This window comes from Oncorhynchus keta, chromosome 28, assembly GCF_023373465.1.
Source record: "Oncorhynchus keta strain PuntledgeMale-10-30-2019 chromosome 28, Oket_V2, whole genome shotgun sequence".
Classification (NCBI taxonomy): Eukaryota; Metazoa; Chordata; class Actinopteri; order Salmoniformes; family Salmonidae; genus Oncorhynchus; species Oncorhynchus keta.
This window is the reverse complement of record NC_068448.1, coordinates 53,768,171-53,789,086: the sequence shown is the minus strand read 5'-3', so window position 1 is coordinate 53,789,086 and position 20,916 is coordinate 53,768,171. Positions and strand designations below refer to the sequence as shown.

At 41.5% G+C, this 20,916-nt stretch overlaps 1 protein-coding gene and 1 long non-coding RNA gene across 2 annotated transcripts in view; both read right to left on the bottom strand.

Annotated features, from left to right (window-relative positions):
* LOC118361560 (enhancer of polycomb homolog 1-like) overlaps window positions 1-7,274 on the bottom strand; it is a 47,369-nt gene extending 40,095 nt beyond the window's left edge. Inside the window, exon 1 of the mRNA XM_035741581.2 lies at window positions 6,806-7,274. Within this exon, the coding sequence (XP_035597474.1) occupies window positions 6,806-6,958 (153 nt within the window). The 5' untranslated portion in view covers window positions 6,959-7,274. The remainder of the gene's footprint in view (window positions 1-6,805) is intronic.
* A 1,751-nt stretch (window positions 7,275-9,025) lies between these two features.
* Window positions 9,026-20,663, bottom strand: LOC118361558 (uncharacterized). Its single transcript, XR_004821017.2, has 3 exons — window positions 20,353-20,663; window positions 9,869-9,963; window positions 9,026-9,632 (listed from the first exon to the last, which is right to left on the bottom strand). It is a non-coding gene; the product is annotated as an uncharacterized LOC118361558 (long non-coding RNA).
* Window positions 20,664-20,916: the final 253 nt, after the last annotated feature.

Below are 20,916 nucleotides of genomic sequence, written 5' to 3'. Positions count from 1 at the left end.
TATGGAACCACTCGTCCTAGTGCTGGCCGCCTGCCAAACTGAGCAATCTGGGGAGGGGGGCGCCTTTGTCAGGGAGGTGACTAAACTAGAGATAATTTGTTTCCTCTGTCAGGAGGAATGGGTCAAAATTCACCCAACGTATTGTGGGAAGCTTGTGGAAGGCAACCCGAAACATTTGACCCAAGTTAAACAATTTAAAGGCAATACTACCAAAAACTAATTGAGAGTATGTAAATGTGACAAAAAAATAAATGCTGAAATAAATCTACAATGCTTGTTTGGTTAATGTAATGTCTGTTGATGCATTCAATATATTATTATTACTTTTAAAGTTCATTGTCAGAGTGGACACGTTTGCAGAGTGCACAACCTAGGCAACACTTGTGAAAAGTTTGTTCATTTCATTCCATTTACAAGTGGTCAATTTATTAATTATTTTGTTTGGAGTACTCTGGTCAATGTTGAGTAAGGACACGCACCTGATTACGCATAAAATGTAGGTCTAGGCTACCTGGCATTTAAAAAAATAAAATAAAAACTTTATTTAACAAGGCGAGTCCATTAAGAACAAATTCTAATTTACAATGACAGCCTACCCCGGCCAAACCCGGACGACATGGCCAATTGTGAGCTGCCCTATGGGACACCCAATCACAATTTACATCCATTGAGAATGACAATAGTTGTTCAATATAGGCTATTTGAAAGATCTTTCCAGCTCTCACCCCTTTCGATAACCACTCTGCGTGTAAGGGGAGAAATTATGCTCGGATATGGTGGATACGTCTTAAAAATAGGCCTACCTGATTACTTATCCTTGCACAAATACAGCTGTCTGTATGGAGCTCACTGGCATGGGAAACTGAGGGTTCATAACATTTTATATGTTATGTTGCAAGATTGTTAACTTTTGGGGTTGATACAGTTGATAAAATGTTTCAAGTTCCTTGCAGACAGGCCACACAGTGTATGTTCTACCTGCAGGCTGCAATGTTTTTATTTGTTGAATTTGTGTAGGCTGTTTTTACATCGTTGGCAATGGAAATTAATTTTAGATGTATATTTTCCTTTAGATATAGATACAATTTTGATTAACCACATGCCAATGATTGAGATACGAAGACTGGCATGCAGATCGGTTGAAATGGTAAGATAAATTGGCACTGCAAATGGGAAAGGTTGCTGACCCCTGGTGTAGGCCATTACTGGCAACTTTGGGAACATAATGGCAGAATCTGCGGTTCGGAAACAGTTTTTTCCCCCTTCTGGTTAGGCTCCCTCCTTAGTCATTTGTGTTTTAATTATTGCTTGAAGCATCAGACAATCTGGCTGTAGCCTACATATTGTTGATTTTATTAAAACCTATAGGGTTTTGTCCATATGGAGAAATACACATGTAAAAATGTTGACCAACTCCTTTTTTTTTTAAAGTCAGTGACAGCCCTAAATTAATTTCTTACATTCAATTAAAACTGCCCACACATGCCTGATCAAGGACTAGCTCAGTATTCAAGTAGATCTCTGTACAGACTATAGTAGCCTAATAGTAAATTCTAGTAAAGTAGCAGGTGCACTGAACTCAAATCATGCAGCATCTCAACATTTAAGCAGGGATGTATAGGGAGGGATGTATAAGGCTGTGTGTACTCTGATGTTACCTAGCTAGGTGTAATAATGTTTAGGATCATGAAACACTCAGTCCTTGACATGTTCCTCTTGACAGATTACAAAACTCAAACTGTGCGAGGCAGGCAGGGGTTGGAAATTGTTCACTACATGGGACATAATAGCAAAGCGCTCAAAGGGGATACCTAGACAGTTGCACAACGAAATGTGTCTTCTGCATTCAACCCAGTCCATCTGAATCAGAGAAGTGCAGGGCTTAACTGATTTGCGCAAGGGCGGAACTGCAGATTTTTCCACAATGCCGGCTCGGGATTCGAACCAGCGATCGCTTGGTTACTAACCCAGTCCATTCACTAACCAAGTAGCCCAACTGTACAAAGACAAATCCACCACAAGACAATGACAATCAATTTGGTACAGGACAGTAAAGGGAAAAGTTATTATGGACATTATAGATGCAACCAAACAGTATTTTCAATTACTTTGTTTCCCTCACTTTCCTACATTTCAGAATTCCACAAACACTGCATAAAACATTGAGCGGTATAAAATATGCATCCTGTTGATTCCGGTATGGTTTCACAATAGCCCGCCAGCCAGAAAGCTTTGCGTTCCAGATTTAAAACCACCAGACAGTTCCTGGTCAGGAGAAGCTAGCTACCAATCCATCCAGTTTGCCTAAGTCAATCAGCTCCCAGAGTGTGTCCCAAATAGCACCATATTCTTTACATAATGAACTAATTGACCACTAACACTGTGTGCCCTGTTCACAAGTAGTGCACCATAAAGGGAATATGGTGCCATTTAGGATACAGATCCAGGGTTTCCCCATCCAGTTCCCACTGGTGTAAATGTGGGTCAGACAGTAAAGCAGCCACGCTGCATATCACTATTTCCTCGGTCTCTGTCACTCCAGGCAGTTACATAACAGAGAAAGCACAGGACAGAGGGGCTGGTGGGATTCTTCTGATAGTAAAATTAACTGCACCCCCAGTCCCTTCCTCTGTTTGCGTTCACTGAGGCATCTCAGCACAAGACACCCCCCTCTGATGCCCTGGTGAGGTCATGAAGAGGCAATAACCCACTGTCTCTCAGACCATAACACAATGCTCAAAATTGGCCACTGGGTTTGTTTTGGATTATAACCCAAATCTGGGTCAAAGTTGTTTTGCATCAAACCCCCTGACAGTGTAAAAATGTGAGCGCACACACAGCATCAGCCTGAACCAGGGGGTGGAACCGGTTCACAAAACAGAACCAAAAACATTTTTTTGAAGGTACAGAAATAAATGTAACCTGGAACAAAAGGTCATCCACACTGTTCCTGGAACAGAACTGTTATTTTAAAAGCATGGGAACCGGTTAATAACGTTATTTTACACTCCAGGCATTTTTTTAAATAGCCCCCCCAAAAAAACGCTAAACAAAGCGCCTATGCAAAGCCTTCACTGTCAATCAAATATATTCCAGTGTCTGCCTGCAACCTGAAAATCTTTGCCGGTGTGTGTTCAGGCTACTTGCGCCTCCCCCTCCGAAGCATAGACTACTGTACTTACGTTACAAGCTTGATTCAGAAGATGGAGATTTTTTTAATTAAGAGTGAAGAATGGATTAACATTTCCAATGCTAGTTAAGGATACTATAGGTATAGTTCACATTTCACGTTAGATTTATTAACTACAAAAAGGTAAGACGTGTTTTTAATTCTGGTGCCGGTATGCACACAGGCTTGTTAGCTAGCGAGCTCAAAGGATATTCAAAGTTCCTCCCTAGGTATTATTCTGTTGACCTAAGTCAGATAATGCATGTCATAAGATGCACAGCGCTTCAAGCCTCAATCCACTCACTCGCTCTCCACCCGCAAAATTTCAGTTGCATCTTGCACCATAGGTGGCACTTGTCTGTCCATCACGCATGTAAAGAACTCGCTTACCTGCTCGAGCAGCACTGATCAGTGAAGTCATTCAATGTGCTAAATGTAAAAAAAAAACTTGATTACAAGTTTTAAAAAAGAACGAGAAAAAAAACGGTACTTTGTGGGGTTTCGCACGGGTTTAGAAATGTATTTTACCGGTCGGAAACGCGAAACGAAAAAAAAAAACTAAACAAAGGTCCTGTTCAGAACGAAGCGCTGGAAGATCATGTTGGTTCCAACCCCTGGCCTGAACACTCAGATCTTGCTATATTACATTCAGGAGTCTGGGCTTCACTACACCCATAGATTGCTACTTCATTCCGTAGCTACCCATCTAATATCTAGCAGCACTCCTACTCAGATGCTTTATGAACACTGGCACTGGATTCTAAAATGCTTGTTTTCTGTCCGCTGTAGTCAGCTTGAATGAAGAATTAGACTATGGTCAAACTTCCAACAACAGACCCCATCTCTCCTTACTCCTGTCACTGAGACACATGGCTAAGAAAAGCTTATGCGCATGCTTCTGAACTAGAAAAGACAGTCACGCTTATTTTTCTGTTCACAATCAAAATGATTGACTAGTAGTTAGTGTTGCACGGTATACCGAAACTTCGATACCTTTGAGACTATAACATGAAAAACAGTTTGGTACTAGAATTTCTCGTTTCTGTTAAATGTGTCTCATGACACACAGATTGAGAGGATCGAGTCGCTAGTAATATGTCTGAATCTTCTCAAGGGGGAAGTAGTAAGCTCGCGAGTTGTGCTTCTGCATGCAGCTGACAGCACAAGCCACTTGAGAAGCAAGAGAGAGAAAATGCTGACAGCATGGCTTCTAACGAAAACATCATACATCCACGGCTGCAGCTTGTTGACAAAACTGGCTCCAGAGGCGATCTATGGGAATACTTTGCTTACAGAGCAGATGAGGACCAGTCCACCGAAACAACTATGCAAAAAGTGTTACAAAGCACTGCAGAGCGAGGAAGGTTCAAGTTGCAAACGACAAACTATTTTAACACGTGACATTTGCATTAGTTTGACACAAGAGTAAAAATGTATTCCTGTTCTGTCAACAAAATTCCCATACTGCTATAGTTCTATAACTCTGGAACTTTCCTGTCCCATCCCAATTCTGCAGCATTGCATTAAGTGGAAATCAAAATGTTTCACTGGGCAAGCCTCGTTGTAGCTAGATGTTAAGAGTCACGACGGGACAATTTTAGCTCATCCAAATCCTGCCACGTTAATTCTCCTAACCTGAAAAGGTCATTTCTGCTGGTCAAAAGCGGCAGAAATGCCCTGAACAGTTTTGGTTTCCACTAATGCAATACAGCTGCTCTGGGTAGTCATAGCAACTGCTCCATTTTGCTGCTCAGCGCTCAGGAGACAGTTGCCTGTACACAGTTGATAACCACATTACGAGATTTTGGCAATGACGGCAGCCCTTGTACTTACTGAAGAGTCGGATGAACTCATGGATATTGGACATGTGTAATTGTGTGCGTCTCCGTGTGCATTGAAGGTGAAGTAGTAAATGACTACAACATGGTGCGAGGTGAGCGTGTGTGCTGACTGAAGGAAATGTTATAATTTAAAAAAAATAAGCAGAAATCGCCCTTTCCCTGGTTGCTAAAATAGTTCACTTAAATTTCAGTTTGTGTGACAAAACAAAGTTTAGTGTAGAGAATCAATGTACCCTTTTCCATAACCAAAAACATTATTTTCAGCTGTTTGAAGCTGGTTTACAAAAGAAAAACAGTAATGGGAAAGAGCAGAGCTATTGCTTCTTAGACTTGCTTTCAATGAGAATGAAAGATCTATACCAATCCTACCGGAATCCAACGTGTCAGAGAGAGAGTCCTGTTACTATGTCAACCTCTAATTTGCATCGTAACATTCTACTATCAACTAAATGTAAAGTGCTCATGAGTAACAATGACATGAACATATATTCAGCCTGACATTCACATGATCCTGATATGATTACATCCCAAAATTAATGTGAAATGCACTCATAAATTAGCTATGACAGCAATATATTTAGACTACTTCACTTTTGTCTGGTCTTGCTAGCAGTAGCCACTAGCCAGCCAGCAGCCCTGGGCGGAGCATTGCACCCTGGGAATCATTATGCTGTGTAAAATCCATCATATGGTGTGTAGACTACTGCAATATAGAAGTTTCAGAAATGAGCTTCAATGTGTAGTCATTTTGGAACTAAACTATTAATTTAATGCATTCAATTATTTAGCTGTAATGAATAATAGGTATAGTGTATAGCAGTTGACCCAATAAGGTCATAGATGAGTAAATTAACCGATGTATCGTATTACATTTTAAAACAGTTTAGATTTCAATGGTATGCTTCGAGTCTCTGATAGGGTTTTGCACAAGAAACATTTATGATATTCCCTTACAAAGAAAATGAGTGCATTAACACTGCAGAATGCAGCAAATACTGCTTCCAATATATACATTTTTTACTGTAGTAATTTTGCTGTGTATCTGCATTACACTGTAGTTATTCTGTAATTACTGCGTCCAAAACCAGTTACTACACGTACTGCAGTTTCAAAACAGAAATCTATTTTTGTAAGAGTAATATGAAGTTTTATTTTTTTAAAGGAATTGAAAATACTATAAGATTGTTCAATATGTAAAATTTTTTATAAAATCCATGGTTATTCTGACTTCAGCTAATACCCTCTTTTTTTGCCGTGGTATCGTTTCGGTATAGAGTATCGTGATACCAAACCTGGTATAGTATCAATTCTGGTATCGTGACAACACTGCTACTAGTGACACTTTCAGACACGAACATGGTCGGTTTTAGCGATCTGGCCAAATGTGTTGCACATGCAAAACATGTCGACTCAATGTCTCCCCCTGGTATTTATTCATGGTAAGGGCACCACTTCAAAGCCCATCCCCAGCAGTCTTTGGCAAAGTGAAAGTCAACAAAATGGCGGATTCGAAACGAATCACGTGACCCCTTTGTGCTTTCCAATACAATTCCATTTGAAATAAGTGGACACAACACGGCTAACGAACCCAAATTCGAAACAAAACACGGTTAGGATTAGATTAACGGAAAAATGTAGGTGTAACACGCAAATTACGTCGCTATCTACCGTGTTCACGGTAAACCGATATGGCCGCCATTTTGTGCAAAGTTGCGCAGGCAAGGTAGCGACGCCCCCCATATTGTGAAAATGTGGAATACATATCAAATATGAATCTGCCAGCGATAAAACATACCGATTCTTCCTCTTTCTCCATCCCAGTTGGCATTTGCGGTACTGCCCGATTGATAGAGGCATATTCGTGCAGGTCTGGCAAGTCCTCGCAGCGAAAGACGGGTAGAGGCTTGGTAGCGTCCAGCGCCCGTGCCCGAAACGACAATTTACTCATGTTTTTTTATAATGTAAGATTCAGCATTAATCTAACCGATAACCTAAGGTTCACAACAGTACTGCTTTGAGTTCTCATGGATGGATCTGCGATGTTCGCCAGAAGTCAACCGTTCGATTGGTAGTAGGGTAGGTATATGGAGATGCGAACGGAGCCGGGAAGGCCCGGGTTTTGATCGCTCTCTGTCGGTCTCTTTTTTCCGAGGCTCCGCTCTCCCTGGTTCAATACGCCATGGCCAACATGGCGGACATTACAAACTCTAGCAGCTCCTAGCGGCCCAACCCCCGGTCACACAACAGCCATTCCCACACGGTTTTGCACGCGTGCGCGCTCGCGGAGCCCAGGGGAGGGGGTGCTGGGGGGGAAGGGGAGTACTCACGTTCCCACCGTAAAAACTGCCTGGAATGAATATTCATACTAGGAGGCAGCTGCAAACCAGTGCGCGCTACTGGCGAACGAAATCACTTGCTGTAAATGTGTTTTTTATTTTTATTTTTTTAATCTACAGCACAGGGCGACAGACTGGCCTGGCGCGATTATTAATAGTTTGCACAAAACGCAGCCCCCCAAAAAAAAAAAAAACCAACAACCTGGAATACAATAACTTAATTTGAACTGTAAAATAAACGAAAGCAACTGACAGTTTGTATAATGATACGCTGCACGAACTCTAGATGGGCTACTTGAATGGTATGTTGGATAGTTGTATACAAGTGCAGCAGACGGTTGTGAAAATCATTTGCAAACTAAATATGAAAAGAAAATCACTAATCAGTGTACCAAAGATGAGTTAACTCATTTTATGGGACCCATTTCTTAGTCAATGTCGCCCTCTTGTGGCATAACCTAAGAGTACTGCGCAGTATTGGTTATTTCCTACTTCAACAGATCTTCCCCAAAAATGTTTTATTTAACCCTAACCCTTTACCAGGTAAATTGACTGACATCACATCATTTACAGCAACGACATGGAGAACAGTTACAGGGGAGAGGAAGGGGGATGAATGAGCCAATTGTAAGTTAGGGATGATTAGGTGACCGTGATGGCATGAGGGCCAGATTGGAAATTTAGCCAGGACACAAGAGGTTAACACCTCTAGTCTTACAATAAGTGCCATGAGATCTTTAGTGACTAGAGAGTCAGGACACCCGTTTAACATCCCACCTGAAAGATGCCCGCTCCCCCCGGCCACATTTAGAGGAGGTATGACATCGCGTCAGTGTGACTCAAATAGTTACACACAGAAAAGGTCCTCGTTTATCGGAGTTCCACCTGCAACTGGACACATTTTTTTAAGACACTGGTGCCATCTGAATTGAGAACAAAGAAAGTATCAACAAGTAAAGGTTAATCCAAAATATCCTGATTATTGCTAGCAACATTATGCTCAACCTTCAACACAAGCTTTGCCGCTAAGGTTAAGAGTTCATTTGGTGATCAGAAGATAGGTTTGGGCCTGCATCCTAGAGTGCTACTGGACCTGCATCCTAGAGTGCTACTGGACCTGAAAGCACATGCTCCAACCTAGCTCTCAAACCCTTCTCTCCATAGGGTTTCAGTAGTTACCTTCGCACACAGCTGGCTCAGTGTGAAGTACAATTTCGACCCCCTCGTTTTAACATTTAAGGTCTTGCAGTCATCCTATTTCCCAAGTAAAAATAGCCTATGACCAAAACCCATAATATTTGTACACTATTAAAATCCTCAGAATAAGAAATTGTATCTTGGGTGGGGAGCTTACATTCATGACCTTGCCTTGATTGACAGCTGTTTGAAAACACCCTTATGGGCATTGACAGGTAACAAGGTAAACAATGGGCCACGTCATTCCAAGCCTAAATAGTATGTATTCCTCAACCCATTTTCTCTGCAAAATGCTCTGAGTTGATCATGGACTGTTGGATATCAGACGAACCGCAGCAATACACAATTGCGTTTCTATTGTTTTGTAATTATATTACAGAATATAGTTCACCGATACACTTCCTCACAACAATTTATAAAGCCTGAATCACCTTAGAAGCTTAGACGTAAGGGAATGTACATGAAAAACAGCATACAATAAGTGGACTGGACTATTTATTGGTTCCTCTGCATTAGCATTATAAATGACTATATTCAGAATTGTATGAATTGATCAGACATTTGATAATTTACAATAGGCTAGCATATCCAAAATATTGATCAACATGAAAACTCGAGAAAAAAAAAGTGAGAAATAATGTTGAGACATTTGACATAAAAATGTAATTACAGCAGGGTACCTAGTATAGGCACCCTGCCGCCCTTGTGTCCCTACAGTGCGCAGGACACACTGATTTATTCAATCTGTAACTCAAATCTACAGTCCGAATGCTTGAAATTATATAAAAAGTAACACAATTATGTGATGTCAAGTAAAGTGAACTACTAAGGCTTTAGGAAATGCAACCAACTACAAAGATTGATGGGGAGAGGAGGGGGACCCATGTACCCCGCTTCAATCAAGCAGGCGTCAGTCACCCACTTGGCTTCAGTCACCCCCTCAAGACTGAAGCAGGAGACAAATCCAGCCATGGCTTCCTTGTCAGGCCTCTTACACTGGGGAGATAGCTCGCACAGCTTCCCCACATACGGCGCTGGATCAAGGGGGACATTGATCCAAGATGAGATCCAGGAGCCTGTCTGCGTAGCCTGTAATGTTTTTGAAAAGGCAAATGTTTGTTAAATATGTAGTGAATTTAAATGTTCTGATTTATGATGCTATCAATTTGTTAATGTAGAAATCTCAATGTGTTTTCAAGTGCTGAAATTGAAATATGCAATATTTGTTCAGGCACTTTTGTGAAACTTTTCAATGTTTGTATGTGGATTTTCTGTGTGCCTGAAATGCACAATTAATGCAGATTTGATATGAATAAATGACTTACAGAATGTTGGGTCTGTCTTCACAGAATATCCTTCTTTGCCTTGGGAAAGCTGTTTTTGTATTACAGCATTCCTCCTGTGATGGTTGCCTGGGAAGCTGTGCAGACAGACAGTATATTTTGAATTTAAAAAATAATGTATTTCATTAGTTTGATGAAAGTGGCAAGACAAAAGGAGATGTAGTGAAATAAACCCCCCCCCCCCCAATCATCATGATTAGACCCAATGACAAGCTACATCAACTGCAAGACAACACACACAAGAATGGTGAATGGTAAAGCACCCTTTACCGGATCGAACAGCTGACCAATCAGCTTTCTGCCGAGGCTTAGCAAACTTTAGGAAAAGTTGTTTGACCAGATAAAATGCTATTTCTCCAAACAAATGAACAATAGACTTTCAGCATGCTTATAGAGAACGGCACTGACACAAATTACTGATTGTTTGAAAGAAATTGTTAAAAACATTGTGGGAGCCGTACTGAGATTTCAGGGCAGCCCTTGAGATGATTGACCATAATGAGTTGTTGAATAAAAAAAACTTGTGTTACGGCTATTCAACCTCAGCTCTGAATCTATATGGCATTATTTAATGGAAGCTTCTCTAATGTTCAACATATAAAGTGTGGTACCGCAAGGTAGCTCTCTTGGCCCGCTACTCTTTTCTATTTTTATTAATGACCTACCACGGGCATTAAAACAAAGCCTGTGTGTCTATGTATGCGGATGATTCAATGATATACGCGTCAGCAACCACAGCTAGTGAAATCACTGCAACCATAAACAGAGTTGCATCAGTTTTAGAATGGAGGAGCTATTTTTATTTCTCAATCTCAACTTGTAAAGCGTACCTCCCATTCGGATGCATAGGCTATATATAGCCTGTCAACCGTTGACTATCAGCGCGTCACCCACCACTTTGCAATGTGAGCTTGAGGCAGTATAATTGTTTGAAACCTGAACGTTTTACTTTAAATAATGAGGTGTCTTACCTTGCTTAAAAGTAGCCTTGTGGAAATCGACCCATAGAAACTTGGGAGGCAATTATTTTATAAAGACTTCCTCATGCCATTAACCAGCCATTTTCTCCTGTTCTATAGGCTTGCACTTGTTGCAAGTTTCCATGAAGCTCTTAATGAACAATGTCCGGTCTTTGTATGCATGCATAGTATCAGAGAGTTAGAGGCAAAGTGCAAGGTTTTACTCCCGCCAAAATAAGTCCAATGTGTTTCTATGGGTTTATTTTGGGCATAAGCTTGTCGCCTGCCTTCCCACATTGGGACTACTCCTATTGTTAGGGGGAAAACATAAGCATCTTGTCATTACATACAGATCTATGATAGTGTTTTGTTGGTCACGCCATTTTACTGTTTGGAAAAAATGTAACCGTTTATTGACCGGTTAATGAGGGTCAGTTAGTCTGCAAAAAAATTGATCGAAATTTGCATATTGAATAGTTTTACACAGATGTGGAGAGGTCTGTCTGTGTTAAAGAGATGCTCTGCTTTTTGACACCACACAATGCAAGTCCTGCAGGCTCTAGTTTGATCGCATCTTGATTATTGGCCAGTCATATAGACAGGTGCTGCAAAGGACCTCGAAAAACTGCAGCTGGCCCAGAACAGAGTAGCACATCTTGCTCGTCACCGTAATCAGAGGGCTAATATCAATACTATGCATGCCAGTCTCGCTTTGTTAAAAGTAGAGGAGAGTGACTGCATTTCTTATTTTTATAAGAAACATTGTGTTAAATTCCAAATTGTTTACATAGGCAACTTACACACAGCTCTGACACACACACACACACACACACACACGTAACCCGCCAGACATGCCACCAGGGGTCTTTTTCCAGTTCACAAATCCAGAACAAATTCAAGAAAATATACATTGCCATGATTGCATGGAACTCCCCATCTCAGATTGTTCAAGTGAACAGCAACCCTGGTTTAAAAAACGTGAATGCAACACCTCCCAGCATAACACTTCTCCCCTACTTGACCTACATATTTAGTGTGTATGTACTGATACGTAGGCTGTGTGACATTTTAATTGTATGTAGTTCTGTCCTCGAGCTGTTCTTGACATTATACAGAACATTGATAGACAAGTTCCATGTGGACACCAGGAAAAGTAGCTTCTGCAACAGCTAATGAAGATCCTAATAAAATACCAAATGGAATGGATATCTTCAGGATTAGCTTCCTGACAAGACCCATTGAATGTTTTCCACAATTAATAAATCAACTTTACCCAAAATGTGCCCTGCACACACATGATATGGTGGTAATTTTCAGTGCAGTCTGTCCACCCCAAATGAAAAGCAGCCACTGCTCTCAGATGTCTTCATTCTTCAAAAAACTGTGTACGGTTAATGTCACACTACGGCATACAGTCGGTGTGCTTTTACCGGCACGCTGGTAAGTAGCTTGTTAACTAACAATCACACCACATATGAAAGGTTACCAGTACGCTCTGTTTCAGCTAGCTACTAGTAGATAAAGCCAAAGCAAGGCGTAGGTGCACATGATGGTTAAGGCTATACATACAGTACCAGTTAAAAAAGTTTGGATACACCTACTCATCCAAGGATTTATTTTAACAAAACAATATTCTTCAAAGTAGCCACCCTTTGCCTTGACAGTTTTGCACTCTTGGCATTCTCTCAACCAGCTTCATGAGGTAGTCCCCTGGAATGCATTTCAATTAACAGGTGTGCCTTGTTAAAAGTTCATTTGTGGAATTTATTTCCTTCTTAATGCGTTTCAGCCAATCAGTTGGGTTGTGACAAGATAGGTTGGTATACAGAAGATGGTATTTTACCAAAAAGGACAAAGTCCATATTATGGCAAGAACAGCTTAAATAAGCAAATAGAAATGACAGTTCATCATTACTTTAAGACATGAAGGTCAATCAATCCAGAAAATTAAGAACTTTGAAAGTTTCTTCAAGTGCAAAAACCATCAAGCGCTATGATGAAACAGGCTCTCATAAGGACCCCCCACAGGGAAGGAAGACCAAGAGTCTCCTGCAGAGGATACGTTCACTAGAGTTAACTGCACCTCAGACTACAGCACCAAATAAATGTTTCAGAGTTCAAGTAACAGACATCAACTGTTCAGAGGAGACTGCGTGAATCAGGCCTTCATGGTCGAATTGCTGCAAAGAAAATCACTAAAGGACACCAATAATAAGAAGAGACTTGCTTGGGCCAAGAAACACGAGCAACGGACTTTAGAGGCTGGAGGAAATCTGTTCTTTGGTCTGAGTCCAAATGTGTGATTTTTTGTTCCAACCACAGTGTCTTTACGAGATGCAGAGTAGGTGAACGAATGATATCTGCATGTGTGTGTCCCACCGTGAAGCATGGAGGAGATTTGATGGTGTAGGGGTTCTTTGCTGGTGACACTGTCAGTAATTTATTTAGAATTCAAGGCACACTTAACCAGTATGGCTACCACAGCATTCTGCAGTGAAACGCCATCCCATCTGGTTAGCAAGCAGTGTAACTATAATTTGTTTTTGGCCTCCAATCACCCAACCTCAACCCAATTGAGATGGTTTGGGATGAGTTGAACCGCAGAGTGAAGGAAAAGCAGCCAACAAGTGCTCAGCATATGTGGGAACTCCTCAAATGGTTGGAAAAGCATTCCAGGTGAAGCTGGTTGAGAGAATGCCAAGAGTCTGCATAGCTGTTATCAAGACAAAAGGTGGATACTTTGAAGAATCTAAAATATATATTTAGATTTGTTTAACACTTTTTTTGGTTACTACATGATTCCATGTGTTATTTCATAGTTTTGATGTCTTCACTATTATTCTACAATGTATAAAATAGTACAAAGAAAGAAAAACCCTTGACTGAGTAGGTGTCCAAAATTCTGACTAGTACTGTATTTAAATTTAGGTAAGATAATATGATGCTAGCATTGGTGTATTACATTTCCAGTTTATGTGACGTTGTATAAGCTGGAAGTAAATCCATAGTAATGCCTGCCTCCTGAATCTAAGTGTTTGACTTGGGGAGGGGGACCAGTAACTTTATGATCCACCCTGATCAATGTACCACTAACTGGTTTCATTAAAATAAGATCCAATTTTATGAAAAACATGATTTTCAGTGTTCAGGATCTTTAAAAACAAAGGGAAATTTTTATTTATTTTTTTACATTTATTTAACTACGCAAGTCAGTTAAGAACAAATCATTATTTTACAATGACGGCCTACCCCAGCCAAACCCTCCCCTAACCTGGACGATGCTAGACCAATTGTGCGCCACCCTATGGGACTCCGATCACAGCCAGTTGTGATAAAGCCCGGGATCGAACCAAGGTCTATAGTGACTAGTCTAGCACTGAGATGCAGTGCCTTAGTTTATGGCTCCCGAGTGGCGCAGCAGTCTATCTATAACCTGGGGTATTCTGAAGGCAGTGGTATTGACGTTGGATGATGATGAAGACCAATAAAAGAACATCAATATAACGAACTGTATTCATTAGGCCTATAACGGCATATAAGTGCATTAGGAAATTATTCAGATCCCTTGACTTTACACATGTTGTTACGTTACAGCCTTATTCTAAAATGTATTAAATAAATGCACCTGTGTTTATGAGGTCCCACAGTTAACAGTGCACGTCAGAGCAAAAATCAAGCCATGAGGTCGAAGGAATTGTCCGTAGAGCTCCGAGACAGGATTGGGTCGGGGCACAGATCTGGGGAAGGGTACCAAACAATTTATGTAGCATTGAAGGTCCCCAAGAACACAGTGGCCTCCATCATTCTTAAAATGGAAAAAGTTTGGAATCACCAAGACTCTTCCTAGAGCTGGACGCACGGCAAAAATTTAGCAACCGGGGGAGAAGGGCCTTGGTCAGTGAGGTGACCAAGAACCGATGGTCATTCTGACAGAGCTGTAGAGTTCCTCTTTCAAGATGGTAGTCAACTATCTCTGCAGCCCTCCACTAATCAGTCCTTTTATGGTGGAGAGGTCATTCTCTGGTGAGATGAAATCAAGATTGAACTCTTTGGCCTGAATGCCAAGGTTCACATCTGGAGGAAACCTGGCACCATCACTACGGTGAAGCATGGTGGTGGCAGCATCATGCTGTGGGGATGTTTTTCAGTGGCAGGGACTGCGAGACCAGTCGGGATCGAGGGAAAGATGAACGGAGCAAAGTAAAGAAATCCTTGATGAAGTCCTGATCGCTGTGGAGCAGGTTCTCAGACCGGGGCGAAGTTTCACCTTCCAACAGGACAACGACCCTAAGCACACATCCAAGACAACGCAGGAGTGGCTTCGGGACATGTCTCTGAGTGGGCCAGCCTGAGCCCAGATTTGAACCCGACTGAACATCCCTGGAGAAACCTGAAAAATAACTGTGCAGCAACGCTCCCCATCCAATCTGACCGCACTTGAGAGGATCTGCAGAGAATGGGAGAACCTCCCCAAATACAGGTGTGACAAGCTTGTAGCGTCATACCCAAGAAGACTCAAGTCTAAAATCGCTGCCAAAGGTGTTTCAACAAAGTACTGAGTAAAGGGTCTGAATACTTATGTACATGTCCCATTGAATAAAATATATAAATTAGCTAACATTTATAAAAACGTGTTTTTGCTTTGTCATAATGGGGCATTATATTTAGATTGATGAGGGGGAAACTAATACAGAATAAGGATGTAACCTAACAAAATGTGGGAAAAGTCAATGGGTCTGAATGCTTGTCATTCAAAAAGCATGTTAAACACTTATTTAGTGATGCACGATATATCGGGCGATATTAGCTAAAAAGGCCAACAACGGTATCCACCCGATGTCTAGTTTAACGCCGATGTTTAAAGCTACCGTGCATACCTAGATAACATGACGTAATGACACCCACAATGTCTGCTTTGTGGATTGAGCAGTCAAGTCGAGCAGTCATTTGAAAGAGGAAGAACATTTCAGCGAGACAACTCAAAGACGAAATCCATTAAAGCCAAGATAATGGCATTCATTGCCCTTGACAATCAACCGTTCTGTCGTGGGTGATTTTGGCTTTCGCCGACTCGTCGAGCACCAGTACACACTACCAAGTGCGTTATTTTTCAGATGTCACCCTACCGGAGTTACACAGTAATAGCGTCACTGCTATTAGCTACACAGCATACATACTATAGAACGCCGTTTGGGTCTTTGCGTGTCAAAAGCAGGCACCGTAGCACTGTCAAAGCTGTACAACAAAAAAAGTCTGCAAACAAACAAACACCGGCCACGAAAGATGTGTTTACAATACCGCGTTGGTAATAAAGCATTATTTGTTGACCACAACTTCTGGGACAGTTAGTTTAAGCTTGGTACCTAGATATCACCAATACAACTAGCCTGAAAACCATGACCAGTAGAAACTGCAGTCATTTTCATTATTCTTAGCAATGATTTAGGAATCTAGCAATGATAAGTATTAGCTAGGTTGCCTTTTGTTGTTCACCTACTAAAATTTAACTTGAGTTCATGAAAATAAATAGCTAGCCAGCTACTTAACCCTGTTGCCCAAAGCTAACGTTATAAGCAGGCAGTTCGCTTCACCTGGCTAGTGAAGCTCAACCAGACTGGGTTATGTGTTGTGAAGCTAGCCACAATAAGGATGTAGGCACTTTAGTGGAATTTGCAGTTTGCCTTCAAAATAAAAGTATGTCACTGATGCAAATTAATACAAATAGTTGAATTATGCCATACTATCATTTTCAACTCTAACTGCAAAGTCGACTATTAGCTAATCGTCATTGTGGCTAGCTTCACATAGATGGTCTGACCACCATTAATCAAATAAGAACTGTCTTATAAATTAGGATTATTTTAGATGACACCTAGCTATATACACCGCTCAAAAAAATAAAAGGAACACTAAAATAACATCCTAGATCTGAATGAATTAAATATTCTTATTCAATACTTTTTTCTTTACAAAGTTGAATGTGCTGACAACAAAAATCACACAAATTATCAATGGAAATCAAATGTATCAACCCATGGAGGTCTGGATTTGGAGTCACACTCAAAATTAAAGTGTAAAACCACACTACAGGCTGATCCAACTTTGATGTAATGTCCTTAAAACAAGTCAAAATGAGGTTCAGTAGTGTGTGTGGCCTCCACGTCCCTGTATGACCTCCCTACAATGCCTGGGCATGCTCCTGATGAGGTGGCGGATGGTCTCCTGAGGGATCTCCTCCCAGACCTGGACTAAAGCATCCGCCAACTCCTGGACAGTCTGTGGTGCAACGTGGATGGAGCGAGATATTATGTCCCAGATGTGCTCAATTGGATTCAGGTCTGGGGAACGGGCGGGCCAGTCCATAGCATCAATGCCTTCCTCTTGCAGGTACTGCTGACACACTCCAGCCACATGAGGTCTAGCATTGTCTTGCATTAGGAGGAACCCAGGGCCAACCGCACCAGCATATGGTCTCACAAGGGGTCTGAGGATCTCATCTCGGTACCTAATGGCAGTCAGGCTACCTCTGGCGAGCACATGGAGGGCTGTGCGGCCCCCCAAAGAAATGCCACCCCACACCATGACCGACCTACCGCCAAACCGGTCATGCTGGAGGATGTTGCAGGCAGCAAAACTTTCTCCACGGCATCTCCACTGTCACGTTTGTCACATGTGCTCAGTGTGAACCTGCTTTCATCTGTGAAGACCACAGGGCGCCAGCGGCGAATTTGCCAATCTTGGTGTTCTCTGGCAAATGCCAAACGTTCTGCACGGTGTTGGGCTGTAAGCACAACCCCCACCTGTGGACGTCGGGCCCTCATGGAGTCTGTTTCTGACGGTTTGAGCAGACACATGCACATTTGTGGCCTGCTGGAGGTCATTTTGCAGGGCTCTGGCAGTGCTCCTCCTGCTCCTCCTTGCACAAAGACGGAGGTAGCGGTCCTGCTGCTGGGTTGCTGCTCTCCTACGGCCTCCTCCACGTCTCCTGATGTACTGGCCTGTCTCCTGGTAGCACCTCCATGCTCTGGACACTACACTGACAGACACAGCAAACCTTCTTGCCACAGCTCGCATTGATATGCCATCCTGGATGAGCTGCACTACCTGAGCCACTTGTGTGTGTTGTAGACTCCGGCTCATGCTACCACTAGAGTGAAAGCACCGCCAGCATTCAAAAGTGACCAAAACATCAGCCAGGAAGCATAGGAACTGAGAAGTGGTCTGTGGTTATCACCTGCAGAACCAGTCCTTTATTGGGAGTGTCTTGCTAATTGCCTATAATTTCCACATTTTTGTCTATTCCATTTGCACAACAGCATGTGACATTTATTGTCAATCAGTGTTGCTTCCTAAGTGGACAGTTTGATTTCACAGAAGTGTGATTGACTTGGAGTTACATTGTGTTGTTTAAGTGTTCCCTTTATTTTTTTGAGCAGTGTAGTTAGCTAGCTAACTATAGCAACTGAAAGAGATGCAGTTTTGCAATGTTTTTGGAGAAGAACATTGTTTGCATCCATGAGCTAGCTACCTTTAAAATAAAATTACCAGCACTGTAGGTCCGCAAGATAACTTTACCAGCATCATAGCATACGATGAATCATTGTGACATGAAATACGAATGATAGTGTAATCAATCTGTAATAATTACGTAAAAATGTATGAACCCATTAAATTATGTGATGTGCAGCTATATTCAAGTCCTGATTGGCCATAGTGTTATTTGACACGTCAAATAGGGCCACCCATAGAAATCCTGGTTGAGAATGAAACAACTCAACAAATGAACAACGAAATAGCACAGCAAGTAAGTGAAAGAAATAGGTTTCAGTTATGTCTTACTGGTAATGGGGACATACGTAAATTCCAACAAAATAACATTTTGGTCAGTGTGGTGTGTGGGTAACCTGTATTTAACTAGGGAAGTCAATTAAGAACAAATTCTTATTTACAATGACAGCCGGGACGACGCAGGGCCAACTGTAATCCGCTCTATGGGACTCCCACGGCCGGATGTGACACAATCTGGATTCGAACCAGGGACTGACTGTAAGTGACGCCTCTTGCACTGAGATGCAGTGCCGTAGACCGCTGCGTCCATGTGTGTGTTAACTATTTAACTGTACTAGAATGGGCAATGGTGTAGGAACATCCCAAAGATACCAGATAGCTATTGACCCTACAGTTACTAGCTAGATTTCATGTAGCCAAGCCATGTGCATGAGTAGCCACTAGTCAGTCAATGAGAGAGCAACAGCACATATAGAACAATGACCCAGATACTTCACTATGTAGAAATCTGACGCATCCCGTTGGCGTTTCCACTCAACACCAAATATGGTGATGAAAGGATGCCCAGTGGGAGAAGATTGGGCAAGATGGATTTTGGCCGACATTCTGCAAATGTTCTCATCCATAAAACATTTGATCTCAATACAGCTTTGTTACGAACAGAATGGACTAAGTTTTGTAGACTTTACCCTTTGCCTAAGTAAATTGCGTTGTTTAAGAGCACAAGGGCGAATTGAGTTACTGCAAATGCGCATTTCAGAGTAGACGTTCTCGAACGGAAATATGCAAATAACATGCTAGAATGCGCCAATAGGATTTTGCTAGCTCGCTCTTGGCTCTGCCCACCTTGCTTGTTTGCCCACTATGATTCATTTTCTGAATTGGTAACGACAAGCAGTGGTCTGTCTACCTTACGTTAGTTGAAAAAAACAACCCGCCTTCAATGATGGCCAAGAAAATATAAACTGAACGAAGGTTACTTTGCTGTCGATAATAAAACTGCGGAAAGAGAGAAGACCATTTGAGGAAATGAGCTGGCCGCAACCAGATTCCAGACACAAGTGCGAATCAAATGTACCAAACGTTTCAGTTAGTTAGAGACGGACACAAAAATGGTAGTTACAACATTAACTAGCTAAAGTTAGCTAGTGAGATTTGCGCTTTGGTCGCTTGACTTGGTTACAAATGGTTGGCTAATTTGTAACTAGCTAAATTAGCGGCCATCAAAAAGTACGTTAGATAGCTGTTGACTAGCAAACAGCACAGTAGCCAGCCAACTTCTTGTAGAGTTCCGCCCACTATAAAATCTGCTTTTACGAATTGTTTTTCAGTGCTTGCCCTCAGCGAATATGGTCAGACAGATGTTGGGGCGGCGTTAACGTTAGTTACTGAAATTATCATCAAATAGTTCAAGAACGAGAGCGGTTGCTAGCAGGTAGCTAACGTTAATTATTTAACGTTATAGCTACAACATTAACGTATATATAATGAAAAGTGTACGTAGATGGCTAGATTATGGGGAAGGACATTTGATTATTTTACACCAACAAGTTATTTAAAACGAGGGTTGTGATTTAAAACGGCATGGGCGTCGATTGTCTCGGCGAAGTCTAATTGTATTGGTTAACTACATTCAAAAACGTAAATGATTAAATGTGTTACTCAACGTAGCTATAATAGTTACTGGGTCTAAAAGACAAAACAAGAACATTTACTTACCAGGGAGGATGATATCTAGTCGACATGACGAATATTCCAGCTAGCAATAGCGTACTTAGCTAGCGAACGTTATCCATTGCAAACCGCGCATACATAGTTCTTGCTGGGTTGGTACTGCTATCTTGCTGGCTAGCACGCAATCCACAAACACTATGCGGTATTTAGAATGAAGCAACATTTTATGTTTGCTGTCAACGTCGGGTAACTTACTCGAAAGGGATAACTAGCTAGCTGTAGCGAAAAATCAGTTCACCCAAAAGGTTACTTACAGCTGACCAAGCCATAACTTTGCAATGGCAAACAGACTGTTTGTGATTGGACAGCGAGTGGCACCAATCACCTGTAGAGAGCTAGGGGACGATGAGCTCACTGGTTAGTTTACTTCGAAGGACTGAGTAAAAACCAACAAAAAAAACTGGTACAAAGGGTCAGATATCATAATATTTTTTTATTAAAATTAAAGTCAATCGTAAAACTGTGAAATTACCAAATGAATTGTTGTACTTTTATATTTTAAAAATGTATGGCCAATCTGATGTAAATTTCCTTCAATGGGGCTAGACT